Source organism: Lucilia sericata, unplaced genomic scaffold, assembly GCF_015586225.1.
Source record: "Lucilia sericata isolate MDLA Ls3-8-SP2 unplaced genomic scaffold, ASM1558622v1 Contig000506F_arrow, whole genome shotgun sequence".
Lineage (NCBI taxonomy): Eukaryota > Metazoa > Arthropoda > Insecta > Diptera > Calliphoridae > Lucilia > Lucilia sericata.
The window spans coordinates 222,501-250,000 of record NW_023994520.1 but is presented as its reverse complement, the minus strand read 5'-3'; the positions used below and the strand labels follow the sequence as shown (position 1 = coordinate 250,000).

The window sequence follows — 27,500 nt, the reverse complement described above, 5'->3', positions numbered from 1 at the left end:
AAATAAATGCAAAGAAATTTTGAAGTTAAAGCTAACAGAAAGCAAAAGTTTAAAAAATAAACAACAAATTAATAAACAAAAATTAAACATTAACTTAGAAAACAAAAGAAAAGATTTAACTAATTGAGTAATTTAAAGACATTTTCTTTAAGAAGGTAGCATAAGCTCTAAGCAGCACCCGATTCATAATCAAAACCCAAAAACAGAGAACACCATTTACGATGCTTGGGACCCAGTAGACTTTCCGATTTCTTAAGAGCCAATAGAAACTCATAAGAATTGTAGTCAAATTTACGTAAATGCAAATTGAATTGTTGTTTTTGTTCCGGCGTAGCGGGTGGAGAATACATGCCCACCCAGTCACCGCTCAGTAAACGAACACATTGCTCTACAATGAACTTAAGAGAGGCACGACGATGCAGCTCAAAGGATTCACGTTCACCATACATATTCTTTTGATCATCACACAAACGCATATCATGAGCGGATAGATTACAGCAGTAGAGGAAAGCTTTAAGACGTTGCTCCCCTATGGCTGAACGATCTATGCCGGGCAGCATTAAATCTAATATTTGTGAAGGACACTGGACTTCAGCTATTAGGTAATAGTTTATGAGTTCTTTAAGATCATGCAAATGCTGCAGTTCCTCGGCATCATAGTAACTGAGCTGATAGGCTTGAGCTATGAGTAATTGGCGATAATGATAACTGCTATAATCGCTAATATGTTTGCGCATGAATTTCTCGGTGCGCATGATTTCGGCTCTTATAATGGAGGGAGAATTTTGCAGCACCCATTGGCGATGAGACCAGGCATGATAGTTGCTAGAGCTGCGATCGGCACAACGTTCACAAATACCTATCTCCAGCTGCCAGTCAATAGATTCAGCACCTGTAAATACAAAAAAACAACAATAAATTCCCATCTATTTTCTTTAATTTCTCAAAAACTTACTCTGAAATGAAAACAACCAACGACGATAGGCAAAAGCCTCATTCGATTTGGGTTTTTTACTCAAGACTAAAGCTGAAAATTTCAATTCTCTATTCATTTTCAGACGATTCTTTTGCATTAGTTGGCGACGCATATGCCAAAAGCCCGTAACATCCGGATTGATGAGAAGCGCAACATTCAGGTACTTAAGCACCACATCGCTCTGTTGTACATAACGTTGAAGCGATTGTTTCTTGTAATTCATAAGCATTTTGTGGGCATGATCGTAAACATGTTTGGCACACCACGATTCGAGACCCAAATTGTGTTCGACATGAATGACGGGGGATTTGTTGCGATTCAGAACAGTGGGTATGATTTCAAAGGAGGATCTGGTAGAAGAGAAAAAACAAAAATTAATATTTTTAAATAAATTTTTTACAAATTTTAAAGTAATTTAAAAAAGGTACTTTTCTACTACTATTTTCAAAAACTTTAAAATTTCATAAATTTTTGCTTTTATGAAGAAAAAAATGCATTTTTTTACAAAAAAAATTTAATTTTGAAGAAATTTAAAAAAGTACTTTTCTACTACTATTTTCAAAAACTTGCAAAATTTACAAATTTTTGCTAAATTCTTTCTAAAATAAGGAAAATATAAAATTATATACAAAATTTGACAATTTTTAAGCAAGTTTAAAAATGTACTTTTCTACTACTATTTTCAAAAAATTCACAAATTTTCGCTAAATTCTTTCCAAAATTTAAAAAACATATAAAATTCTGAAAATTTTTAAGCAAATTTAAAATAAGTACTTTTCTACTACTATTTTTCAAAACTTCCAACATCCAGAAATTTTTCTAAATCATTTCTTAAATAAAGTAAAAATATAATTATTTCCAAAAAAATTTAAATTTTGAAGAAATTTAAAAAAGTACTTTTCTACTACTATTTTTAAAAACTTCAAAATTTTATACATTTATGCAAAATTCTTTCTTAAATAAAGAAACTTTAAAGTTGTAAACAAAATTGAACAATTTTTAAACAAATTGGAAAAAGTAGTATTTTTACTACTAGTTCAAAATTTAAAATTTTTTATTAATTTCTTTCTTAAATAAATAAAATGTGCAATTTAAACAAAATTTTACCAATTTTAAACCAATTTTATATTTAAAAAAGTAGTATGTATTCTACTACTATTTAAAAAAGTTTTAAAATTTATGATTTTTTATAGCTTTCTTTCTTAACTAAAGAAAATATAAAATTTTAAACTAAATTTGCTAATTTTTATGCAAATTTAAAAAAAGTAGTATTCTTACTACTATTTTAAAAAGTTAAAAACTTAATAAGTTTTAGTTATTTTCTTTCTTAAATAAAGAAATTATACAATTTAAAACAAAATTTTATCGATTTTTAAGCAAATTTGAAAAAGTAGTATTTTTACTACTATTTTCTAAACCGTACAAAATTTAATTTTTTTTATTATTTTCTTTCTTAAATAAAGAAAATATGAAATTCTATACAAAATTTTTAAATTTTTAAGCAAAATTAAAAAAGTAGTATTTTACCACTATTTTAAAAAGTATTAAAATTTACAAATATTTATTACTTTCTTTCTTAAATAAAGAAAATATAAAATTCTATGCAAAATTTTAAAATTTTAAAGCAAATTTAAAAAAGTAGTATTTTACTACTATTTTAAAAAGTATTAAAATTTATAAATTTTTGCTATTTTCTTTACAGATTGATTTTCTTAAATAAATAAACAACTGCAATTTAAAAGCAAATTGGAAAATAGTAGTATTTTACTACTATTTTAAAATGTAGTAAAATTAATCTTGTTCGCTATTTTGAATATTTAATTAAGAAAACTACAATTTAAAATAAAATTTTAACAATTTTCAGTTGAATTTAAGAAAAGTAATTTTTCTACTACTATTTTAAAATTTATTATTATTCACCAAATTTTACATTTTCCTTTTCATAATATAGAAAAAAATCAATTTGAAACAAAATTTTATAATTTTTAAGCAAATTTAAAAGAGTAGTATTTTACTACTATTTGTAAAAATGTTTAAAAATAGTTAAATTTATGGCTAATACTATGGAAAATAATATTTTTAACAAAATTTAATAATTTTGGAGCAAAATAAAAAAGTACCTTTTCTACTACTATTTTACAAAGTTTCAAATTTCATTTAATTGTCAAAAATTATCCCCAAAATATCAACAAATCAATCATCTAGCTGTCTAGTTTAAACTCCCCTCTCTCTTTCCCTAACTCTCTTGCTCTTAGTTTTTAATTTCTTATTACTTATTCTCTCCTCATCAATCATACTTAAGGGGACATTGGTTAAATATTTAATAAAATTTTATATATTTTTTTGCAACTTGTGTATCTTTTTCTTTATGATTACTTTTATCAATTTAAATAATTAAATAATAACAAATACAATAAAAAACAACAAAAAACGACAGCATCAACAAAAAAACCAGATACTCTTACAATAACAAACATTCAAACTCAATGAAAACTGACATTGAAATGACAATAAATTAAAAAAAACTGAGAGAGGGAGACGAAACTGTTTAAAATAGTAAAAAGTTAAATAGAGGAAAAAAAGTAGGTGCAGTTTGTAGTTAGTATTTGTTGTTATTGTAGTCATTGAGTAAATGCAAATGAAATTACACATGTTACAAATATAGAGTAGCAGCTGGAAGAAAATTTAATAAAAATTATCACAGTTAGGGAAATATTAAATAATATTAAAGAATTTACATTGTATACATATTTGACATAGAGTAAATAATGTAATTTTTCATAAATTACCTAAAATTACATCACAAAATATGTAAAAATTTGAAAATTTTAATTGTTTACATATTTGACATTGTGTAAAATATAGAAATAGGTTTAGTTAAGAAATTTATTGAATTTTGTTAAAATAATAAAGAATTTCCATTGTTTACATTTTTGACATCATGTAAACAATGTATTTTTTCATAAATTATATAAAATTTGGTAACAATTATGTAAAGAAAGAGAAATTTCTAATTATTTACATTGTTGACATCATGTAAACAACGTACTTTTCAAGTTTGGTTAAAAATTATGTAAAAAATTTAGAATTTTAATTGTTTACATTATTAACATTGTGTAAAATATGTAAATTTTTAGATTAACTGAACTTTCAGAATTTAGCTAAAATATTAAAGAATTTCCATTGTTTACGTTTTTGACATTATGTAAACAATGTATTTTTAATAAATTTTATTAAATTTTGTTAAAAGTTATCTAAAAATAGGATATACATATTTATTGTTTACATTTTTGACATTTTGTAAAAAACGTAAATTTCAATTTGTTGACATCATTGAAAAAATGTAAATTTCAAAGTTTACTTAAGAAAATATCATAATTTAGCCTTAATTTCAAAGAATTTACATTGTTTACATTTTTGACAAAATGTAAAAAATGCTTTTTTTCATATATTACATGATATTTGTTCTTTATTACTGTATAAAATATCAAATTTGAATTGTTTACATTTTTGACATTATGTAAAAAATGTAAAATTCATAGTTTACTTTATTAAATTCGAGAATTTAGCGTAAATTTCATAATTTACTTAAGAAAATGTTCAAAATTTAGCTTAAAATTGAAACAAATTACATTGTTGACATCAGGTAAATAATGTAAAAAATCCAAACTTTTTCAAAAAATACTTCCTTTACTTTTATGTACTTTATTCTTTTAATAATTGTTTACTCTTCCCCATTTTCAATTACTTATCTTAAATTTCAATTTAAATTTATCATTCGTTTCTTAAACTTTCATAAAACGGTTGCCTGCTGCCCACTTAATTTGAAATTTAACTTAACTCTACTTATTTACGTAGCTATCCTCTTTGTTAGTTGTTAATTTTAAATTAAATTTAATCAATTGTTTGGTACATGTCAAGGTTTCAACTTTTTCCTTTCAATTAAAGTTTGTTTTTTTTTTTTTTGCATAAATTGTCAACAGTGTAATGAAACCTAATAAATGTGTGAGTGGGAATAATCATTTAGTTTGAATGATGTGAGAGAGTAACACACCCCGCTTAAGTCAAATTAGAAAGCAATGATGTTATCACAATAGAAAAACTAACGAGAATCTTTAACAAAAGAAGATTTAATTGAAAAAAGCAACAATAACAATTGATAAAATAAAATTAACCTTGACCTCTTAAACTGATGATGACAATTATTAACAAAAAACAATAACAATTGAAAGAAATTGAAATCAAAACAATATAACGGTTTAAATAACATGTATTAATCGTAAACAAAAGGTTTAAGGAGCTAAGAACAACTTAATAGGAAAGAGAGAGAGAGAGTACCTTTGAAAATTAACGGAGGTTTTAAAAACAAAACAAAAAGTATCACAGCTTTGTTTTGAAAAAAAAGGTAAACAAAACAAACAGGAATGGGTTTGTAAATATAAGAGAGAGCGAGAGAAGACCTTGTTTATTTACATGTTTTTGCAGTAATTAAAGGGGGTTTTGCTTTAAAATTTAACAAACAGCTGTTGTTTTTTTTTCGTTACAAAAGTAATATTTATTAACTACATGTTGTAATACTTACAATTCCGTGTCCTTGAGAAATACAGTATGAATATCATTGATGATTTTTTCACACAAAACAATTTGTTCATTATCTAAATCAGGATCCATTTTGTTAAAACTTTTAATTAATTTATATTATAAAAGAGTATTATTTGAGAATTGTTCTAATTATTTATATAGATTTTTTAATTTTTTTAAATATATAGCTGAAATAACAAAAAAATTTATAGCACACTTATTTTTTTATAAAGAAAATATTCCGCCAGCGCAATATTTCTTTTTAAATCGAAAAAAAATCTGACCAACTCAGCTTTTTTGTTTTTTTGATAATTTTTTTTTTTAGTTATTTTTAAAAACACAACAACACACAGCCAGCCAAACTGACAGACAGACAGCCACACAAAAAACGCAAAAAAAATATTATTAAAAAATTAAACTTTATCACATCTTGCATATAATAATAAACAACAACACAGTCCAAAAAACAAAATATTTTATGGTTGACAAGTAAAAAACACAAAAAAAATAAATTTACTTTTTGGCGGTATGCGCAACGTACATTCTAATTGGGATGACAAAAAATAATAAATTCAATAAATACAAATTTGATACAAACAAAAACGCCAGCAAAAGAAATCAAATTTCATTAAAAATAATAAAAAACTCAACAAAATCATCAAAATCTCTCACATATTCTCTTAAAACTCAAACTGAAAAAACAAACAAAACACACATGGAAAACACAATAACAAATCACACAGCAAAAAGGCAAAAAAAATTAAAAATAAATTTTAGCATTGGCTTTTTTAAGTGTTGTATGTTTTTTAGCACTATTTTGTTGGTTGCTTTTAATTTCTTTTTCAAAAACACTTTATTATCATTTAAAATACATTTTTAATTTGTTTAACACTTTTTTCTAAAGATATTTAATTAATTTTAATTAAAAATCTAAGCAGCAGCCAAGAAAATTGAACCGCACCAAAAGCCCTGTGCCGACAAATATTAACGGCGTCGGCGGCTGACACTAAAAATATCGTCGGCTTAAAATCTACTGTAAGCCTAAGTTCTCAAATATGCTTAATTTTTAAGTTTTCAAAGATTTTAAATAAAAAGGGAATCCGAGAGACTTTTTAAGTGGGATTTTGTATATAATTTATAACAATAAAATAGAGCAAGCACAAAAGTTGTGTGAGAAATTATGCAGGGATGGAAAAAATAAACAAATTTAAAAATTAAAAAAAAAATAAATTTGATTAATTCTTAAAAATTAAAAACAAAATTAACTTACATACTCAACTCACCCTTCTGCAGTCGCAACAAATTCTAAAAACGCTGTGTTAGTGGACTGATAGAAGGTTTACTCAAAAAGGCCTATTAAACGGTCTTCCGTTGAAGGCCCATTAGAAGATCTTTTGCTGAAGGTTTATAAGAAGACCTATTAACAATGATAGCAACCGTTTTGAAACGGTATCGGTATTTTGGCTTAATTCGGTAGCGTTATCGGTATTTTGACTTATTTCGGTATCTGTATTTTAGTGTTATCGGTCTTACCAATGATGTATTCTCACTTGTCTATTTTCTTTAAAAACTTAACCCAAACTTTATGTTGATCACAAAATGAACAGGCAACTTAAAAATTTTAAGTTAAAATCTATTAAGTTTTTCCATTTTCTTTCAATTTTTCTTACTCTTTTTCACAATTTTATTAAAATTTATTTTATAAACAAGAATAGACATTTTTTTACTGTTGACAGCATTGCCAGATTCAAATATTTCCTTATAATTACTAAACACAGTTCTCAATCAGTAAGACAGCTGATTGTTATCAAAAAAAATATAGGAAACAAAGACAAAAACAAACTAGAAAAATCTTACAGAAATAAGAGTAAAAAGCAGAGATAAAAAATAAAAATTCAGACAGTTTGGTTCAGTGGGGAAAAATTTTAAGTTTAATTATTAAAAATATTAAAAAATGGCCACAAAAGTAGTAGCCACCGCTACAGTAAGAGCTTTAAAGGGTAGAAAATTAATACCCACCAGAGCAGCACTTACATTGGTAAGTAAAATCATGTGTCCAACCAATAGTAATTAAAATAAAGAGATGTCATAACAATTTCGAAATGGTGAAATTGAATTTAAAGAAATTTTTTGTTTATTTTCCTTAGACTCCGGCAGCAGTGCAGCGTATTAAGGATTTATTAAAGGATAAGCCAGAATATGTAAGTTTGGTATTAAACAACTGAGAAAATAAAGAAATTAATGTTTTTTTCTTACAGACTGGTTTAAAAGTGGGGGTACGTCAACGTGGTTGCAATGGCCTTTCGTATACCTTAAACTATGCCGCCGAAAAAGGTAGATTTAAATTCCATTTAAAGATTTTTTGTTTAAATTTTTATTAATTTTAAATATTCTGTTTCGCTCCCAGCAGATAAACTAGATGAAGAGGTCATACAAGATGGTGTTAAAGTTTATATTGATAAGAAGGCACAATTATCATTACTAGGTAAGTTACATAGTATTGTTGTTTATTCGAAATTGTTGGTATTTTAGTAGTTATATAAGTTTATTTGTTGATCTGCGTATAAGAATTAAAAAACTTTGTAAACAGATAGAAAAAGCGTGACAAATATGTATATTTGGAGGGGTGATGAAAGGGAAAAAGATCTTTTTAAACTGACCGTTTTTTGGCAAATTGTCAAAGAACGTGTTAATTGCATTGTTAGGCATATTTTAAACCAAAAACATTGTTTTTTTGGGAAAACAATAGATACATTTCTCTTTATCTTTTCTTCTAGGCACTGAAATGGACTATGTGGAAAGCAAATTGGCCAGCGAGTTTGTTTTTAACAATCCCAACATTAAAGGCACCTGTGGCTGTGGTGAATCGTTTAGTATGTAAATGATAATAAGAATGCAATTTACTTTTAAAACACAAAATTTAGTTAAATGTAAAATGCAAACAGAAAGTATATATTAAGACTTTTTAAACAAATTTTGTTTGTTTAAAATTATGGAACGAATAATAGAGAAATCTAAAGGATTTGCACCTTAAAATTTAATGTTAAATAGTTGTTGCAGCCATATACTAAAACTTTAACAAATTTAGCTTAATTAATTTTCAGTTTATTTTTCTTTTTTCTCTCTCTTTTAGTTAGCTTAATTTTAAATCTAGTATTTTTTTGTTTAAGCTTAAGTAATGAAAAGAAATATTTAAAAAAAACAAAAAGAAAATAAGCTTTAAATAAAATACTTCTTAAAGAAAAAGGAATTAATAAACTTTTAATTATAGAGAATCAAACAATTCAAGATGTTATGAATTCTTCTTATAAATTAACCTTTTTTCTTTTTATTTAATTTTACGGCAAAAATACAAATAATTTAGAAAAAACTTTTTATAACACGTGTATAATTCCATTTTGTTGTCATTGTTTTCACTTTATTTTCCATTACAAGCCGTATAACCATTTTCCTCGTATTCCTCTCGGCTTAACAATATATCCTTAAAACCATCACTACAGGCCATTTCCTTGCCACCATACCAGCCATAACCTATAGGATCTTCTGGGAATATCAAAGAAACCTCTAAATCATCCGGAGCCAAGGCGCGTATTTCTTTTTTCAAGCGTGGAATAAAACCGGGAAATAAGGAAGAACCTCCTATAACCAATATATTGCGTAAAAGTTCATGATGCGTATAGGCTGGACAATCTTTGATGGCATCTATAACAGCTTCTGGTATACCCACTTGTTGTATGCCAACATCGGAGGGATTGAACAGCAATTCTGGGACGGTAAAACGTTCATTACACAGTCTAACGGATTGTTGATCTGAATCATCTTGGACAGGATTCTCAGTTGGCTCTTTTTTCCTTATATAGCCCCTTTTGACGGTGGTAAAGTCCGGTAAAACATAGTCTACCACTATTTCAGAGCGTTTCTTATTGTTAGTGTGCACCTTCATGTCCTCATTAAAGTCCTGGGCCACATAACAGATATCCTCTTTAATTTGATTAACCACATAGGATTCATCCATGACATTAAGATGGCGATAGGATATAAGCTCTTTTAAATGATTAGTCAATACCTTGCCTCCTACTTCTACACGTCTAATGCCTTTAGTTACCCTTTTTCCCCTTATAAAGGGCACTATATGGGTAAAACTATAGCCCACATCCACTACTATACAATTTAAGTTTTGCATGGCAGTTTCCTCGCTTTCGGCACAATAGTTATAGGCAGCCAATTCTGCGGTGGTGCTTTTGTGTACTCCCGAACAATGATATTCCTCAAATAGAATTTCTATCATGGCCTCTTGGATGCTGGCAAAGTTTAGCTGCGGCTCGGTAACCAAAATATTACGATCTTCCAAAGTAATGCCCGAACCCTCTTGACTAAATAAATGATCCCATACTGTCTTCTGTACATCCCAATTGAGTAGATAACCCTTTTGGAAACAAAGTATATAAAACAAACCGGAGGCATCCCGGCATTCATCTATCTGATTGCCTATAAAAGCGCGCCGTCGTTCAGCTTTGGCCTTCATTATGCAGTTTAGATTGATTTGAGGATCCTCATGGGAAGCCAAACCCAATTTGGCTGTGTAGGCGCCATTATCCAACACTAAGGTGTTACTAGAATCCTCCATTGGGGGAAATTTTATTAATTTTTAACAGAAATAAAAAAATCACGCTTAAAAATTCCACTTGCAAATTGTTTGTTTACGTTTTTATGTTTACTAAACACAGCTTCCCTAACAAGCGAATTCTGCTTCTTTTTCTTTTCTTTACCAAACAAAACAACAATCACTGTGAAAGGTTAACTCTAATGTTAAAAGTCAAAGACAGCTGTAAAGTGACATCCAACTAGAAGAGACATTTTTGGTTTCAACAAAATTTTTTATGTAATAGTGTGTTTGAAAATCTTAAATTTTGTTTAACAAAAATGTCCGTAATAAGACAAATTTTGCAAGCCAGCAAGCAAACACAACAATGGTTAGTTTTATAATAAAAAATCTAGTTGAAAATGGATAAATAATTCCAGAAATTCCTTAGGTCTCCCATTTTGTGTCGCGGCATGTCTTCGTTGCGTGATGCTCCCGTCATCGATGTAAACACCGCCTTGGCTGCACCCGAAGAATTGGAACAAAAGAATAAATTGCAAGGCACCATTACCGTGCCCGTTAAGGTTGATATTAGCCCCATTACCGGTGTGCCCGAGGAACATGTTAAGGGTCGTCGTGTACGTATTTTCATGCCACCCAAAAATGCCATGCAAAGTGGCACCAACAATTTGAGTACCTGGCAAATTGATTTCGATAATCGTGAACGTTGGGAGAATCCCCTTATGGGTTGGTGTTCTACGTAAGTGATTTTTACTGCTTTAATTAAAGATTTATTTAAGAATTTGTTGACTTCTCATTACAGCGGTGATCCTTTGTCCAACATGCATGTAAATTTCTCTTCCCAAGAGGAGGCTATAACTTTCTGTGAAAGAAATGGTTGGCGTTGGTTTGTTGAGGCTGAGGAGAAGCCCAAAAAGGAACGTGTTAAGAATTATGGCGTTAATTTCTCCTGGAACAAACGTACCCGTGTCTCAACTAAGTAAAATCGAGTAAAGGAAATTCTCTAAAATCAGATATTGTTAAACAAACGAGAATATATTAGTAAAATTTTGAAGTGATTTAAAATAAATAAGTTGTGTATTTTCCAACAGTGAAAAACTAAAAGTATTTAACATAAATCCGTCAAAAATTCATATTTTTTACACTTAGTAAAGCTGATTACATCGAATTGGGCCATTTTTCTTTTTATTTCTGTTTACTGCCAAAATTTGGCAAAAAGAGAGTTCAAACTTCTAGTTATATCTTAAACAAAATCATTCTAAGGAGATCTTTCAATAGATTTAAAACTTTAATAATCAACACTACCGTTTTTTTACACTTTTATTGAAGCACTGTAAAATTCACTTATTTTGTGCTTTGATCGTTGGCATTGGGAGATTTCACTTTAAATATTTAAAAATTTTAGTTTTCTTATTAGCTCATTTAGGAAATTAACTATTGTTTTCTATAATATTGTTCCTGATAATAGTTTTTTTCGTCACTCTTTTCATGATCTCTTCTTTTAGAATATTTTTGGTGATAGTCGGTTTTTTCCCTTTTTTCATAACTTCTGCTTCGGTGTTTTCTTCTTTCATGACTTCTGCGTTCTCTCTTTTCATTACTAGGACTTCTACTGTGTTTCCTTCTGTTCTTATTCTTATTTTTGCTATGAATTCTATTATGTTTCGATTCTCTGCGGGCGTTATCTGTACTGCGACTTCTTCGTGATCTGGTTCTTTCACTACTACGACTTATTTTATGTCTGCTTCCATCTCTACTACGGCTTCTGCTATGTTTTCGTCTTTCATAGGAGATTTCTTTACTTTTACTTCTTCCTTTTCTGAAATCCCTTTCCTTGTCTGAAATCTCCTTACTGCGACTCCGATTATATCTTGTCCTTTCATTTGAAACTTTGTTGAGACTACTTGCATAATATTCACGTTCTATACTACGATTTCTAGGACGTTTTCCGATATCATCTCTCATCCAATCCTGCCTTTTTACTTGCTCTGTAAATCTTTCTCTATATGGATCTCTTTTATAGTTATACTCATAAGGTCTACGTTCTTCATTATGGTTTACTTTAGTGAAATAATCTCCTCCTCCTCTGTAACTTTCATAATTTCGATATTCGTGTTTGTAACTGTCTTCCTGGTTTACTTTTGTGTTATAATATGAACCTTTGTAACTTTCATTATTTCGATATTCATGTTTGTCACTGACTCCCTGTTCGGTGTCATCTACTTCCTTTTTTATCTTATTGTCCATAAACTGCCGTAGCGCTTGCATTTGTAAATCCACCAAACATCTGACTTCTTCGATGTGTGTAGGTTTACTTTTACGAAATCTACGTTTCTTGCGTTTTTCTTCACGTTTCTTTTGGGCCAAAATATCGGCTAATGAAATTTCACCTTCATCTCTAGAAATTAAAGAAAGTAGATGTTTAGAGAATGTCACGGGTTTGATCAGATTCTATTTTTTTAACTTACACTTTCGTCTCGGTATTATTTGCCAATTTTTCCGTATTTTCTATTACATGTTCATAGATTTTGAGTTTTTGTTCGCGGGAGAAGTTGGCCTGCAATTCCCTAAAGTTACGGGGAGCTTCTATTTCATTATTTTGAAGAACCTGTTGGAGTTGAGGAGTTTCTGCGGAAATTTAATGGATTAGATATAAATGCTTAAGAAACTTTTGAAATTTTACCTAAAACAAGAGAATTGTTGGTGATGCAGCTATCAGGATATGTGGCGATTAATGGAGATTGAGGCTTTTTAATTTCCTTTTGGTTAGAAGCAATGGAATTGGTATTCAAATTCTGAAATGAGGAAACGAATTTTTATAATCTTAGTATCTGTATATAAAGTTCAATTTTTATTACAATTTATTGAAATTTAAAGTTTTTCACTTTACCTTCAATACCTTGTCCTCTGTCCACTCCAAACGTTGCAAAATTTCCTTTAATCTTATTTTATATTGTAATATGCTATCTTTTAAATCTTTATTGGCTAAAGTTTCCATATTTATATATAAATGAGAATTATATTAGTAAAATAAATACAATTTAAAAAAAATTCAACTTGAAGTAAAAAAATTTATAAATTTCATGCTGTTTGTAAACAAAACAAATAACTAAAGATGGTAATGCTGTATGTCAACAGCTGTGCTTGAACAGTATTACCATAACCAACTGTTTTACTGCTAAAATTGACATGTAGATGACGCAGGTTTACAAGTAAGTTGGCAATGGGGTCGGCCAGATGAAAAAGTAGTTAATAAAAGTAAGTAGTAAGTGTTGAAAATTAGAAGACAATCTTATCATTTTGTTTATAATTCAGCTATTAATGGTCCAATCAGTGTAGAAGATTTATACGTAATTAACTTTAAAAATCGTTAACTTTCTGTATTAACATCTTTTAAAATTTAACGGCTCAGTAATGTTTGTAAACAACGCGTTGCCAACTAATAAATATGTTTTTAGATAACAGACACATTGACACTTGTTCTGTCATTCTATTATAACTTCTCTCTTTCTATCTACATTCTTGCTAAGGTTTTTTGTTTTCATAACAATAAAAATAAAAAAATCGTTTAGAAAATTAATAAAAAATTATTTATTTTTGCTTATAATTATAAAAATTATTTAAAATTAAGTAAATATTAATATTTATAGAATTAAGTGTTTATTAAAAGAAAAATAAATTTTGGAGGCCAAAAAGTGTTTTTTGTCAAGTGATTCTGCAGGAATTTTTCTATTGTAAAGTGTTTGTTGTAAAAGGAAGAATAAGAAACACAGAGAGATAGAGTAGAAAATACGTAAACAGTTTTCGTGGAGTTAATTTGTTTAGTAACAAAATATTTATGTGATGCTAAAAAGTGTTTTAAACGTTTTGTAAATGTTTGCCATAATGGAGAATAGAAAACGTCCTCGTTTAGAGTTGTTGAATACAAATAATCATCAGGCCAATGAAACGTTACAGGGAGTGGCTTCAACAACAACACAAATGGGTACAGCCACCTTGGCTACCATAGGGGGACAAAGGTGAGTATTGTTTTTAATAAAGAAAACATTAAATTATTTTATTAAATGTTTATTTTCTTTATTTCAGTTTCATTTTAAGTAATTCCACTTCAAATGCGCTTCCCGCCAACATTTTACTATCGATATGTGATGATAATTCCGATGAATCAGAAGAATACGTTTTAGATCATTCGGTGTTGGCACAAATCAAACAGGAGCAAACCGTAGCCACACAAACTAATTGCCAGCAAATCCAACAACCTACTTTGGTTACCACGATGCCTCAGTTTCGTATTGTTAATCAACAGGCGAGTAAAACTTTAAATACTCCCTCTACCTTGACTACCAACAACTCTGGCAACTCATCCTCCTCCTCGTTAGTAGCAAATAGTGTACATTTGCCACCAGGCTGTGAAATTTATGTTATCAAAGAAGTTATTGATACTCCCAAACAAATAATAACTGAATCTTCCCCTAACAACAACAACAACAATACCACAACTAGTCCCAAAAATCTAATGGCCGGCAATCAAACTACCATTAAACTAGAACCTATGTCTCCCTTGCCATTATTACGCCAAGGTCTTAACAATCAGAATCTGACACTAAATAACAACCACAACAATACTACTACATCCATTACTAACTCTTCTTCGACAAACTCGAATCTAACATCTTCTTGTGCTGCGGATGATACCGCCAAACGTAGTTTAATTTTAGAGGCCTATAAAAAACGTGATGATAAACGTCGTGCCACCCATAATGAAGTGGAACGTAGAAGACGTGATAAAATTAATAGTTGGATATTTAAACTTAAGGAAATGTTGCCCTCGGAAGTAACACCTGCAAATAAAGATAATTTTAGTGCAACAAATCAAAATACTGGCTCTACTACACGTTTATTGGTACAGCAGCCAACTGCTTTTACTACTAGTGTCAACAACACTACCACCACAACACGCACACCGCCTAGTGACTCCAAATCACAAATTTTAATAAAGGCCTGCGAGTATATTAAATCAATGCAGGAGGAAATTAAAAGGTAAGTGAAACTTCTTCCATATCTTGAGAGAATTACATAAATATGAAATATTTAACAAATATTCATACACATCTCGATAAATATTAAATTTTGTATAAATAAGACTAGAATTCAATAGCTAGTGGCCGCAAATGGTAAACGCCCCTTTAGTTTTTAAAATCTCTTACGCCTTTTTGGCAACTGTACTAATGTATATGAAAATTAAACAAATGCTTTAAAATTTAACCAAATTTTATTGAGTACACCAAAAATTAAACTTTTTATATAAAAATATACATAATTTCTTAAAAATAAAACCACAGCCCTATAGCTTCCGGCAGACCAAAGTTTAAACACCAACTATTTTAATAGCCTTGATGCCGGGTTACAAATTTTCATTAATTTGTATGAATTATTTAATATTTTTGTTAAAATCTGCAAAAAATTTACAATTTTAACTTTAATTTTCTTTAAATTGTACAATTTTTCTTGCTAATTATTAAAAATAAGCAATTTCAAGAACCCATTTACTATATCTGTCTCTTTCTCTCATACTAATTACAAAACATGACCGTTAAGCCGAAATGACAGCTTAGACACACAGACTGGCAACTCTTTAAATAGAGTCAGCATAAAATTATAGAGATGCCATAAATTTAAGAAGAAATTTCAAGGATTCAAGGGTATTTTAAAGCAAATTTAACAAAATATGCTATAAACTCCAACATTTTGTCAATATTTCTTAAAAAATTAAGGAAATTTTTAGAGTTCCAAATATTTGAAACAAAAAATTAAAAAAAGCTTTTTTAAACTGATTTTTGATTAAAAATTTGCTGCTGTTGTTTCTGTTTTAAGCCATCTGGTAGCACTATTTTTAAACAATAACAAACTTAAAGTACCGTTAGTAGCAATATTTCCATTAGTGTCAGTGATGCCAATTATGTTAGAACAAAAACGCCTTAAACTAAGTTAAGACATTAAAAATTAAGATTTTGCATAAAATTTAAGAAAAAACAACAGAAAATTTATAAAATATAATAAAAAAAGGAATTAAAGTAAAACTAAAAAGTAGAAATAAGTGAAAAGTGTTAAGTGAATAAGTGAAAAGTATAAATAAATTAAGAAAATTTAAAAAAATATTTTGAATTAGTGCATTTTAAGAACTTAAATAAAAATTAAGTGTTTTCTTTAAAAAAAAATGGGTTTTAATAGAAAAATTATAGACTTTTATTTAATACAAATTTATTTTTCATAAATTATTTTCCAGCCTCCGGGAGTGCCTTACGGAAAATGAAAATTTACGTTTGAGCAATCAACGTTTACAGGAAGAAATTAATAATTTGCGTGCTAAACAAAAACTACAACTCAATAATAACAATATATTATTAACCACAACAACTACAAACACCACCAATAATTCTAATAACAACAACAATCACAATAGTGATAATAGCGATGATTGTGAATTAACTTTAAATTCTTTAAATACCACTTATGCAAATGTACAGCTATTTGCTCCCTCTGCAATAACAACAAATCAAAATAATCATCATCATTTAACAGGTCTAGTAGGTTTAACCACAAATTCCAATAACAATACATCGTCTTCGTCAAATGGTGTTAATGTAACATATGCCAAACGTGAATTAATTATAACCGATTATGTTGATTAGTTTTTTATGGATTATGAGGATGATGATAAACAAGTTTTAGAGTAGTAATGAGTAGTTAAAATTTTTTTCGAATTTTTTTTATTAGTAGTTAAAAAAAGAATTTATATACCTCTTTAAAAATATAACAAATATGGATTTATTTTAATTTATGTTAATTTTTTTTAGCTAGTATTTAGTAAAATTTTATATTTTTTTTATTAAATTATAAAAATAGTAGTAATTTATTTATTTTTAAAATAAAGCAGGCTTTATTTTTTTTTTTTTTTAATTTTGTAGAAATTTTTTTCTTAATTTTTTTTTAATTCACACCAAAGAAGAGTTTAAAACTTCTTTAAAAAAGTATATAAAACGCAATAATTACAAAATAATAATAAAAATTATTAAAAAAAACATGTTAACATTGTTATGCCTAAAAAATAAATAAAAAACTTAAACTTAATTAATTATTAAAAATGTTACACTTTATTAAAAATACACACAAAATAAAATAATTATTTATTATACATATATAAAACAAATGTTACTCTTACTCTATAATATTATACAATAAAAATATAAATAAATTTAATATAAAAAAATAAAATATAAGCGAAAATTGGCAAAAAATTATATGCTTTTGGTTTTTATTTATTTATTTAAAAAATTTCTTTATTAAAAGTGTAAAATTTCCGTTAAAATTAAAGAATTTACTCTTAATTTCTTTTTTTTGGCGTTTATATTATTTTTACTTACATGGCAGCACTGTTTGCAACCAAACAACCGTTAGCAGCCATGTTGACATTAGAAATAGTGTTAACAAGTTCTTGATAAAAAAAACGCTCAAAATGTTTGAGAACAAGAAAAAACTTATTGTTAATGAAAAAATACTTTAAAATGTTTTAAAAATATTCAAATTATGATTTTTAATAAATTAAAACTAAAGGTGTATATTTTTTTGTAATAAAACTGAATAAATTAAAGAAAATACAAAAAAAAAAAAATCTAAAAAAAGTTAGCTAAAAAAGTAGTGCTTCCTTTTTCATACTCTTGTCTTGATAAATTAAAAAAAAAAAACTAAACTAAATTTAGAAAAACTAAAAATATTACAATTTCTCTCACTCTCTCTTTTTCTTAATTATAAAAATATTTAACAAACAAATCGGTTTCTAAAACAAAAATTTTCCAAAACCAAAAAATAGCAAAAGTTGTCTAGAACTCTAAATTAAGCAAATAATTTTCTTCAATTTACTCCTTCAATAAACACTTGCTAACTTTCTAACACCTACAACAAGTTACCGAAAAACAATAATAGAAATTTTGCAAAAACAATAAAGTTAATAGTTTAAAACAAAAATGAGAAAATAAAACATGTTAACAAAAAGAAAAAAAAAAAACCTAACAAATTAAATTTAAATAAAAAGATATTGTTAATTTTTTTAATAAAAACAAATTTATTGTTGTCTTTAAAAAAATAAACAACAAAAATATATACAATAAAAACTATAACAAAAATATTTATATTATATATCATATTATATTATTAATTGTTAATAAAAAATAACAAATAAACTTTTACAATATAAAAAAAAAATAATAAATTTGTTAATGAAACCCATAAAAATTAAAAAAAAAAAACAAAAAATTGTTTTAAATATTTTTTGAAACTAAATATAATTAATAAACAAAAATAACAGTTGAGAGAAAATAAAATTAAATAAAAACTTAATAAATAAAATATTAAATAAAAATTATTAATAAATACAAATTAACAAAAATTAATAAAAATTATATTAAAATGTCTAAAGTTTAAATAAAAAACTGCGATTATTTCAACATAAATTTAAAAAAATAATTTAAAATTTCCTAAAATGTTTCAGCTTGAATAAATTTTATCTTAAATTAGGCATAAAGTCAGACTATAGATTAGTCTATATTCCAGACATTAGCTAGATTATAGTCCAGACCCTTCTACAAGTCTAAATATGAGCTAATAAAGTATTTTAAGCTGGAACTTTTTCTTTTTATTTCTGTTTACTGCCATTATTTGGCCAATTGAATATTGGGACATTTTATTTTTAATTTTAAAAGCTGTTGTACAACATTTACAACTTTTAAAATAAAATTCCGATTCTGTTTAATACGTTCAGACTAGATAACATTCTTAACTTTAGTCCAGTTAATAGTTTTCATTCTAAAGAAGAATTATTTTTATCTCTTAACTTTTTAAACAGATTTTAAATATTGTTTTCTTTTTAACTATAACATTTAGGACAAATTTATAGTTTTTGACAGAAAATTCTTGAAAATTTTATATTAAAAAATAAACAGTTCCATAATAAATTAAACCCCCTCTTAATAAAGTTAAACAAATTTGTAAACATATATTTATAAAATTTAAAAATGAAATTTAAATAACTTATATAAACGAAAAAAATAATTCCTAATTAAAAAAAATTAAAAAAACAACTAAAACGATTACATAAAGGTATTTAATAAAATATATATAAAACATATTATAAAAAAAGAAATAAACCCTTATATATAAACAAATTAAAAAAAGAGTTCAATTAAATAAAAGTAAAATAAAATAAAAACAAAAGAATTTTAATTAAAAAAGTAAACAAATTAATAATAAAAATGTTTTATGATTTTCAAAATGATAAAATACATACAAAAAATATGGTTTTATTTCTGAATTTTAAGCTTTTTTAAGATATTTAACTAAATTCTAGTATTAAAACGCTAACGCCTTAATTGTGTTTTGTTGAAAGAGCGAAATACCGGTTTTGCAAAAAATAAAGTAAACAAAACATTATAGACAAGGCTGCCAGATCTTATGTTACAAAAATAAGTAGTGTTAATTAGTTTTATAAAAAAATCGCTGCAATAATAGAAAATATAAAGAAAACAGATTATTTCTATATAGAACGTATAAGTTTTTGTTCTAAAATGAAATGATTTAGATTTCTCCCATTTCTTTCATTTTTTCCTTCAATAAAACTTCTTTAAAGTTAGCTTTTTTACAATTTACTTTTATTAACATTTAAAGATTTTTGTATAAATATCTCCATGGCTTGTTTATAAACCGGTCCACGGCGCAGCTTTTCGATTTCTTGCAATTCCTTATTCATAGCTCTCATCAGATCCTCTTCTAATGTTTCTCTAATTAAACGTTTTGTACAACGTAAAGACTCCCAAGGTAGTTTAGCATATTCTCTCATTTTTTGCCAAAATTTTCTTCAATTTCTTGTTGGTTGTCCAAGTCGAAAACTTCCAAAACAAAACCCATTTCTTTAGCCTTTTCAGCAGAAAGTTTTTCACCAAATAACAAAAGTTTAGTAGACCAAGATTGACCAAATAAACGGGGAAAAGTCCAGGAGGCGCAAGCTTCGGGACACAAACCCAAATGCGTAAAAGGGGTTTGAAAATAAGCATTTCTAGTGCAATACACTGCATCACAAAGAGCCGACAAAGTGAAACCAATACCTATACAGGGACCATTGACCAGACACACCAACAACTTGGGGCAGGCTATGAACGTTTTCACCAAGGCCCTTAAAACATAATTCGCACCACGATAATAATCCTCTGGTAGTTTATATTCTTGTATTTGCTTAAGATCATTGCCAGCCGTATAAATATCACCCACTCCCGTGATCACCACTATTTTGATGTGTTTATTATTGGTGGCCCCCTCTACTGCCGCAATTAGTTCGTAAACTGCACTACGATTTAAGGCATTCTTCGCCTGCAAACGATTTATTTTTATGATTAATAAATCATCTTCCTGTTGCACCAATAATGCTTTAGGTTTTTTCTTCAATGGTTCTGATCTTATGTCGCAACTTATTAAGTTGTTACTCATAATTGCTGACGTTGCGGGGGCAGACGTAGACATATTTTCAATTGAGTTTAATTGTAGCTTGTTGTGTTATTTTGTTGCGTTTCCCGATGTATGCACTTTCAATTGTTGCTTGCTACTAAATCCAATTATAAATTCATCCACAAGTCTAGGAGTGATAAAGTCTGGTTGTTTACTTGTTTAAAATCAAAACAAGTAGAATGACTAGATACTTTTTACAGTATTTTTGTTTATTTTTGTAGATATTTATAAATAAAAACGGTTTTGAGAGAGGAGAGCATTAAGTCAAAGAGTCTCTCTATCATAAAAGAAGTACACAAAACAATAAGCTGATAACAAGATCTGTAGAGTAAATAAACTGCTATACAGGCGGCGGCCATTTTAAAGTGGTTTCATACAAATTTTTAATTGAAAAACCTTTGTCTCAATTTTTTCTATAAAAAAACCTTTGTCCCAAATCAGTTTTCTATAGAAAAATCTTAGACCAAAACTTTTTTCTATAGAAAAACCTTAGACTCAAACTTTTTTCTATAGAAAAACCTTAGACCAAACCAAATTTTTTTCTAAAGAAAAACCTTTGTCTCAATTTTTTTTCTATAGAAAAACCTTTGTCCCAAATTTTTTTCTATAGAAAAACCTTTGTCCCAAATTTTTTTCTATAGAAAAACTTTTGTCCCAAATTGTTTTCTATAGAAAAACCTTAGACCTTAGTTCCAAATTTTTTTCTATAGAAAAACCTTTGTCCCAAATTTTTTTCTGTAGAAAAACCTTTGTCCCAAATTTTTTTCTATAGAAAAACCTTTGTCCCAAATTTTTTTCTATAGAAAAACCTTTGTCCCAAATTTTTTTCTATAGAAAAACCTTTGTCCCAAATTTTTTTCTATAGAAAAACCTTTGTCCCAAATTTTTTTCTATAGAAAAACCTTTGTCCCAAATTTTTTTCTATAGAAAAACCTTTGTCCCAAATTTTTTCTATAGAAAAACCTTTGTCCCAAATTTTTTTCTATAGAAAAACCTTTGTCCCAAATTTTTTTCTATAGAAAAACCTTTGTCTCAAATTTTTTTCTATAGAAAAACCTTTGTCCCAAATTTTTTTCTATAGAAAAACCTTTGTCCCAAATTTTTTTCTATAGAAAAACCTTTGTCCCAAATTTTTTTCTATAGAAAAACCTTTGTCCCAAATTTTTTTCTATAGAAAAACCTTTGTCCCAAATTTTTTTCTATAGAAAAACCTTTGTCCCAAATTTTTTTCTATAGAAAAACCTTTGTCCCAAATTTTTTTCTATAGAAAAACCTTTGTCCCAAATTTTTTTCTATAGAAAAACCTTTGTCCCAAATGTTTTTCTATAGAAAAACCTTTGTCCCAAATGTTTTTCTATAGAAAAACCTTTGTCCCAAATTTTTTTCTATAGAAAAACCTTTGTCCCAAATTTTTTTCTATAGAAAAACCTTTGTCCCAAATGTTTTCTATAGAAAAACCTTTGTCCAAAATTTTTTTCTATAGAAAAACCTTTGTCTCAATTTTTTTCTATAGAAAAACCTTTGTCTCAATTTTTTTCTATAGAAAAACCTTTGTCCCAATTTTTTTCTATAGAAAAACCTTTGTCCCAAATTTTTTTCTATAGAAAAACCTTCGTCCCAAATTTTTTTCTATAGAAAAACCTTCGTCCCAAATTTTTTTCTATAGAAAAACCTTTGTCCCAAACTTTTCTATAGAAAAACATTTGTCCTAAATCTGTTTCCTATAGAAAAACCTTTGTCCCAAATATATTTTTACATAAAAACCTTTTTTTATAAAAACTAATAGAAACCCTTTTCAATATAGTTTGGTATTTTCCAGCGTTTTTCTTTTTAATAGTTGACATCACTTGTTTGTATAACCGTCATTTCTAAACAGAGATGCCATGTATTTTAAAGAGTGAAATGTAGCAGAACAGTTGGCATCATTGAGAATTTATAACGGTAGTTTAAAACAGGTGTTGCCAACTGTTGGTCTAGCAAAAAAACGCCAATTTATTAAGAAAATTAATAGAATAACCCCCTTATTCACAAACAAAATTTTTATGTTATAAACAGTTTATAAATTAGATTTTGTGTGGAAATTTTGTTTTATAAACCTTTTATAAAATAAAAATGTTTGTGAATAAGAGGGTAATAGTTTATGTTGAAATTGCTGGAATATTTTATTAGTAAATTTATTTTTGGAGGGAAATCAAGTAAAAAAATCTTTCTAATTTTTATAAAACTTTTAAATAAAACTCTTGGTGGTTGTTTTTGTTTTTAAATTAGATGAAATATTTCTTATATTCGTTATTTTTTATTTCATCCAATATTTGTTGGTTTTTTTTGTGGTATTTTTTTTATTACATCATTTTTAAATTTGAAATTGATTGATTTTTCTGTTTTTGTTTTTTTATTATTTGTTATTAGATAATACAAATATATTGTTTATTTAATGTTTTTAAGAAGAAATTTGTTTTTGTGGTTTTCCAATGTTGCTGTTGTTTGTTTAGACCACTTGGTATAAAAAAAATTAAATAAAAATTATAAAGTAAAAAAAAAAGAAATTAAAGAAAAAATCAAGCCAATTTTAACAATAAACTTAAAAAACTAAAAAAATCATAGGGTTAAAAAATAAAAACATTGTTTGAGTTTTGTTTTCTATAAAAAAAATTAGGGCAAATTGTTAGTTAAACTTTATATTAAATTAAAAATAGTATAAATACTTTGCAAGTTTTCTTTTATATATGATTAAATAAGAAATAAATTGTAACTACTTATTTATATATATATATAGCGGAAAAGAAAAGCTGCTAAAGGGGGTGGATGTTGAAAATATATAATTGTTTAAGCAGTTGGTAGTTTTATAATTATTATTTATTTAATATATTTAAACTTTAACATAAAAATCACATTTTGAAGTAGTGTTTTTGTTTTCCTTTCACTATTTTAACTTGTGTGTGTGTAAGTAGTTTAATTTTTATATAATAGGTATATTTTCTTTAATTTGTGTTTTATTTTTATTATTTTTTTTAAAGAGTAATATAATAATTTGTCTATTTAAATTGTAATTTTTTGTGTTTTCTTTTTTTGAAGTTAGTTTTTAACGCCCTTTTTAAGTTCTAACTAGTTTTTGAAGAAAAATGTTTTTTTTTATTTTTGTTCAAAATTACATAATTCAATTGGTTTTTTTTAAAGAAGAAGGAGAACATTCATTAGATCACGTAAAATTATAAAATTTTGTTTTTTTTAGAATAGACCAGACTTTATTTGTGTGTTTAGCAGTTGTTAGAAAAATCTGGTAACAGACTGGCTAAGTTTATTTCTTTTTGTTGGCATTGTCCGATACAATATTTTTCTTTAAGTGATCTTTGTAGTCCAAAATGTTGCCATTCCATTTGGTAACGGTTTCATTTTCACAAATCCAAATTTCTTCGGCCACCTAGAATATAGAAATAATAAAAATATTAATTTTTAGAACTTTTTAGGAATATAACATATTTTTCAGAATAGTATTCAAAAGCAACTTTGCTAAAACCTTTTGCGGCTTTTCTTAAAATTTTAAAAAAAGGAAAAATCACTAATATTTATTTTATTATCTGAAGAAACTTTCCTTAAATTTTACTATTTTAAGTTCAAATAGAGAAATCTTAAAAATTTCGTTTTAAATTTATCGACACTTTGAAATTCTGATTGATTTCTCTTATTTTCTTAAATTTTTTATACATTTCACCGTTGTTTTACATTTCATAACGTTTATTTTAAAACTTATGAGTTGGCATCACTTGTTTCGATGACAGTTACCTTTTCAAGGAGTTGCCATATGTACAAAGGATTAGTGTGAAAGAAAAAAGTATAAACAAGCAAAAATGTGAAATTCTATCTATCTATCTATCTATCTATCTATCTATCTATCTATCTATCTATCTATCTATCTGTCTATCTATCTATCTATTTATCTATCTATTTATCTATCTATCTATCTATCTATCTATCTATCTATCTATCTATCTATCTATCTATCTATCTATCTATCTATCTATATATCTATCTATCTATCTATCTATATATCTATCTATCTATCTATCTATCTATCTATCTATCTATCTATCTATCTATCTATCTATCTATCTATCTATCTATCTATCTATCTATCTATCTATCTATTTCATAATGTAGAAATTTTTTAAAAAAATTCATATTTCTATCACTCACCTGATTAATCAATCTGAAATCGTGAGAAACTAACACCATACCACCATCGAAATCATTAATAGCATCGGCTAAGGCATCAATAGTCTCCATATCCAAGTGATTGGTAGGTTCATCAAGCAACAACAAATGAGGCACTTGCCAAGCCAACCAGGCGAATACGACACGACAACGTTGACCATCAGACAACTGTCTAATGGGGCAGACTTGTTGGCGACCTGTCAAACCATAACGACCAATAATTTTACGCATTTCTTCTTTTTCCTTAACATCGGGGAAAGCACGCATCATGTATTCCAAAGGACTGGCATCTAAGTCCAAGAGTTCGTGCAAATGTTGGTGATAACGGGCAATACGTAAATGAGAATTTTTACGAATCATGCCAGAAGTGGGTACCAAATCACCATATAGCAGCTTAAGCAAAGTTGATTTGCCCGCACCATTGGGACCCACCAAAGCCAAACGTGTATCCAAATCTATACCGAATTCCAAATTCTTATAAATCCAGGGTGTTTGATCATTGTAACGGAAACTAACATTTTGCACCATGATAACGGGTGGGGGAATGCCACCGCAGGAAGGGAAATAAAAGTTGAGAGTTTTGTCGTCGGTAACCTTTTCCGTTAAACCTTGAGCCACCATTTTGGCCAAAGTCTTTTCCTTGGACTGAGCCTGTCTAGCCAACTTGGCGGAACCGTGACCGAAACGTGCAATATAGTTCTTCATATGGGCAATTTGATCCTGTTCCCAATTGTATTGTTTCATTTGATTTTCCAACAGTTCCATGCGGGTGCGACAGAATTGTTCATAATTACCGGTATAGTATTTGAGGCGTTTATTGGTCATGTGTATGATGTTGGTGCAGACGCCGTTAAGGAAATCTTGGGAATGGGAAATGAGAACCAAAATACGTTTGTAGGTCTTTAATTCTTCTTCCAACCAGACACAAGCATCTAAATCCAAATGGTTGGTAGGTTCATCGAGCAATAGCAAATGGGGTTTAACGAACAAAGCACGAGCCAAAGCGATACGCATACGCCAACCACCTAAAGTTAAGAAATAAAAGGAGAAGATATAAAAAATGCTACCTTTCTCTTTAGGTGTGCAATAATTACCAGAAAAATCTTTAGCCTGTTTCTGTTGCATTTCCTTGTCAAAGCCCAAACCGTGAAGAATACGTGCAGCCTTTACCTCAGCCAAATCGGCTGCCATATCATCAAGACGTTCATAGATGTCGAGCAATTGATCCTGATCATTATCGTCCTCACTCATAGCCAGTTCCTCAGCCAATTTCTCTAATTTAATACGTTCCTCATCTACCTCCATAACGCATTCCAAAGCCGATTTAGTACTGGCGGGTATTTCACGTGATAAATAGAAAATATCCATATGTTCTGGAATGGGCACTTCACGATTACCCAAAACGGCTAGCAAAGAAGATTTACCACAGCCATTTAAGCCAATAACACCATAGCGACGGCCACAATTCAATTCCAACATAGTATCCTGCAACAGCTCGGAACCAAAGAATGTAATAGAGAAATTGGCAATTTTAATATCACGAGAACGTGCATGAGAAGCCAAAGAACCGGTACAGGCTCTAGCCTCGGCAGAGATGCGTGCCTCTTCTTCCAATTTGGCACATAATTTCTCCTCTTCGGTTAATTCGCGAGCAGGCGAATTGCCATTGGTGGTGCCATTTTTCTTAGAGGAGGACACTTGGGTAATCTTCTTATTACGTGCATCCTTTTTACGTTGTGCATCACGTTTTTTCGAATCGGAAGGCATTATTGGTTAAGGTTTTCTTAAAATATAAAAAAATTCAAAAAGATTAAACATTTTCCAGCAAATTGTTTACTTTTTGCTAAATACTAAAACTAAACATACCCCCCGCTTACACAACAACAAAACTAAACGGTTTTTTACTCTTCACTCTTTCTCTTTTCCTTAACAAAAGCAATTTTTACTTAAGAGAGCATTGCCAAGCAAAAAAGTAATGGCACATGTGCGAAAATGTAGGAAAAAAGAAAAAGAGCAAAAAATCTGAACAAAAAACGAAATATAATTACAAATTTACAGCAAAATTAAAAAAAATAATTACGTGTTACAAAAAAAACCAACTTAACAACAAAGAAATAACATGAAATAGCCAAAAATTCCCCTTTAAATTACAAAAAATATTTTATTAATAAAAATAATCAGTTGTCTCTCTTTTCTTTATACTTTAACCCTGAAAAAATATCAATAAATTTCCTTAAAAAATTTAAAAATTCTTTTCTATAAAACAAAAAACTTTTTTACACACACACCTTGTTTTAAGTTTCAATGGAAAAATTTATAAATTTCTTTTTGTTTCCTCAAAAATTATGATTCAACCACAATTTCGCAAAAAAATATAACTTTAGCTTCACACAATTTTTTCACTTTTTTTTCTTGCTAATTCCTTCCGTTTTTGGTATTATTGAAACACTTGGAAACGAAAAACGTCTTTTAAAAACGCAAAGAATAAAGTAGAAAAACTAAAATATATTTTTTCACTTTTAATTTAATTCTTCACGTGTTTTACGAACAGCACAACGTCCATCTACAAAGACG

General features: G+C 27.8%; 7 protein-coding genes and 1 pseudogene across 10 annotated transcripts in view; 3 read left to right on the top strand and 5 right to left on the bottom strand.

The window, feature by feature from the left end:
- Positions 1–6,550, bottom strand: part of LOC119605658 (protein prenyltransferase alpha subunit repeat-containing protein 1) — a 7,573-nt gene extending 1,023 nt beyond the window's left edge. The window contains exons 1-4 of one of the 2 annotated variants that reach the window (XM_037958899.1): positions 6,430–6,550; positions 5,559–5,745; positions 956–1,326; positions 1–892 (exon numbers count right to left, since the gene is read on the bottom strand). The exon at positions 1–892 is cut by the window's left edge and continues 1,023 nt beyond it. In XM_037958899.1, the coding sequence (XP_037814827.1) occupies positions 168–892; positions 956–1,326; positions 5,559–5,647 (1,185 nt within the window). In that variant the 5' untranslated portion in view covers positions 5,648–5,745; positions 6,430–6,550 and the 3' untranslated portion in view covers positions 1–167. Of the gene's footprint in view, positions 893–955; positions 1,327–5,558; positions 5,746–6,074; positions 6,098–6,429 lie in introns of those variants that run through there. The other variant, XM_037958900.1, reaches the window with a different exon arrangement.
- Positions 6,551–7,359: 809 nt separating this feature from the next.
- On the top strand, positions 7,360–8,873 carry LOC119605654 (iron-sulfur cluster assembly 1 homolog, mitochondrial). 2 transcript variants are annotated; one of them, XM_037958885.1, is made up of 5 exons: positions 7,360–7,595; positions 7,705–7,758; positions 7,816–7,891; positions 7,965–8,042; positions 8,335–8,873. In XM_037958885.1, exons 1-5 carry the CDS (start codon positions 7,512–7,514, stop codon positions 8,436–8,438), a joined length of 396 nt encoding a protein of 131 aa, XP_037814813.1. In that variant the 5' UTR covers positions 7,360–7,511; the 3' UTR covers positions 8,439–8,873. The 2 variants fall into 2 exon arrangements, with proteins under 2 accessions (XP_037814813.1, XP_037814814.1); XM_037958886.1 differs by having other exon boundaries at positions 7,361–7,595; positions 7,968–8,042.
- Positions 8,874–8,928: 55 nt separating this feature from the next.
- LOC119605652 (actin-related protein 6) lies at positions 8,929–10,300 on the bottom strand. Its single transcript, XM_037958883.1, has one exon. The coding sequence runs from the start codon at positions 10,182–10,184 to the stop codon at positions 8,976–8,978; it is 1,209 nt and encodes a 402-aa protein (XP_037814811.1). The 5' UTR covers positions 10,185–10,300; the 3' UTR covers positions 8,929–8,975.
- A 41-nt stretch (positions 10,301–10,341) lies between these two features.
- LOC119605653 (NADH dehydrogenase [ubiquinone] iron-sulfur protein 4, mitochondrial) lies at positions 10,342–11,267 on the top strand. The gene is made up of 3 exons (XM_037958884.1): positions 10,342–10,530; positions 10,591–10,899; positions 10,963–11,267. The coding sequence occupies exons 1-3, from the start codon at positions 10,481–10,483 to the stop codon at positions 11,141–11,143; spliced, it is 540 nt and encodes a 179-aa protein (XP_037814812.1). The 5' UTR covers positions 10,342–10,480; the 3' UTR covers positions 11,144–11,267.
- Positions 11,268–11,416: 149 nt separating this feature from the next.
- Positions 11,417–13,257, bottom strand: LOC119605651 (pre-mRNA-splicing factor 38B). Its single transcript, XM_037958881.1, has 4 exons — positions 13,051–13,257; positions 12,844–12,955; positions 12,629–12,788; positions 11,417–12,558 (listed from the first exon to the last, which is right to left on the bottom strand). Exons 1-4 carry the CDS (start codon positions 13,156–13,158, stop codon positions 11,595–11,597), a joined length of 1,344 nt encoding a protein of 447 aa, XP_037814809.1. The 5' UTR covers positions 13,159–13,257; the 3' UTR covers positions 11,417–11,594.
- A 434-nt stretch (positions 13,258–13,691) lies between these two features.
- On the top strand, positions 13,692–16,997 carry LOC119605659 (DEP domain-containing protein DDB_G0279099). The gene is made up of 3 exons (XM_037958902.1): positions 13,692–14,179; positions 14,247–15,200; positions 16,447–16,997. Exons 1-3 carry the CDS (start codon positions 14,034–14,036, stop codon positions 16,850–16,852), a joined length of 1,506 nt encoding a protein of 501 aa, XP_037814830.1. The 5' UTR covers positions 13,692–14,033; the 3' UTR covers positions 16,853–16,997.
- A 2,845-nt stretch (positions 16,998–19,842) lies between these two features.
- Positions 19,843–20,879, bottom strand: LOC119605660 (annotated as a pseudogene).
- A 2,926-nt stretch (positions 20,880–23,805) lies between these two features.
- LOC119605650 (ATP-binding cassette sub-family F member 2) overlaps positions 23,806–27,500 on the bottom strand; it is a 3,961-nt gene continuing 266 nt past the window's right edge. The window contains exons 1-4 of one of the 2 annotated variants that reach the window (XM_037958879.1): positions 27,215–27,500; positions 26,021–26,709; positions 24,909–25,951; positions 23,806–24,135 (exon numbers count right to left, since the gene is read on the bottom strand). The exon at positions 27,215–27,500 is cut by the window's right edge and continues 28 nt beyond it. In XM_037958879.1, the coding sequence (XP_037814807.1) occupies positions 24,013–24,135; positions 24,909–25,951; positions 26,021–26,693 (1,839 nt within the window). In that variant the 5' untranslated portion in view covers positions 26,694–26,709; positions 27,215–27,500 and the 3' untranslated portion in view covers positions 23,806–24,012. The remainder of the gene's footprint in view (positions 24,136–24,908; positions 25,952–26,020; positions 26,710–27,214) is intronic. The other variant, XM_037958880.1, reaches the window with a different exon arrangement.

Bases quoted from the DNA above. Each gene is read 5' to 3' on its own strand.
- LOC119605653 (XM_037958884.1), top strand. From the start codon at position 10,481: ATGTCCGTAATAAGACAAATTTTGCAAGCCAGCAAGCAAACACAACAA. The intron at 10,531-10,590 runs GTTAGTTTTATA...GAAATTCCTTAG, and splicing joins AGCAAGCAAACACAACAATG to GTCTCCCATTTTGTGTCGCG. The intron at 10,900-10,962 runs GTAAGTGATTTT...TTCTCATTACAG, and splicing joins CTTATGGGTTGGTGTTCTAC to CGGTGATCCTTTGTCCAACA.
- LOC119605652 (XM_037958883.1), bottom strand. From the start codon at position 10,184: ATGGAGGATTCTAGTAACACCTTAGTGTTGGATAATGGCGCCTACACA.
- LOC119605654 (XM_037958885.1), top strand. From the start codon at position 7,512: ATGGCCACAAAAGTAGTAGCCACCGCTACAGTAAGAGCTTTAAAGGGT. The intron at 7,759-7,815 runs GTAAGTTTGGTA...TTTTTCTTACAG, and splicing joins TAAAGGATAAGCCAGAATAT to ACTGGTTTAAAAGTGGGGGT. The intron at 8,043-8,334 runs GTAAGTTACATA...CTTTTCTTCTAG, and splicing joins GGCACAATTATCATTACTAG to GCACTGAAATGGACTATGTG.
- LOC119605659 (XM_037958902.1), top strand. From the start codon at position 14,034: ATGTTTGCCATAATGGAGAATAGAAAACGTCCTCGTTTAGAGTTGTTG. The intron at 14,180-14,246 runs GTGAGTATTGTT...TCTTTATTTCAG, and splicing joins GCTACCATAGGGGGACAAAG to TTTCATTTTAAGTAATTCCA. The intron at 15,201-16,446 runs GTAAGTGAAACT...ATTATTTTCCAG, and splicing joins ATGCAGGAGGAAATTAAAAG to CCTCCGGGAGTGCCTTACGG.
- LOC119605651 (XM_037958881.1), bottom strand. From the start codon at position 13,158: ATGGAAACTTTAGCCAATAAAGATTTAAAAGATAGCATATTACAATAT. The intron at 12,956-13,050 runs GTAAAGTGAAAA...TCCTCATTTCAG, and splicing joins CAGAGGACAAGGTATTGAAG to AATTTGAATACCAATTCCAT. The intron at 12,789-12,843 runs GTAAAATTTCAA...AAATTTCCGCAG, and splicing joins CAACAATTCTCTTGTTTTAG to AAACTCCTCAACTCCAACAG.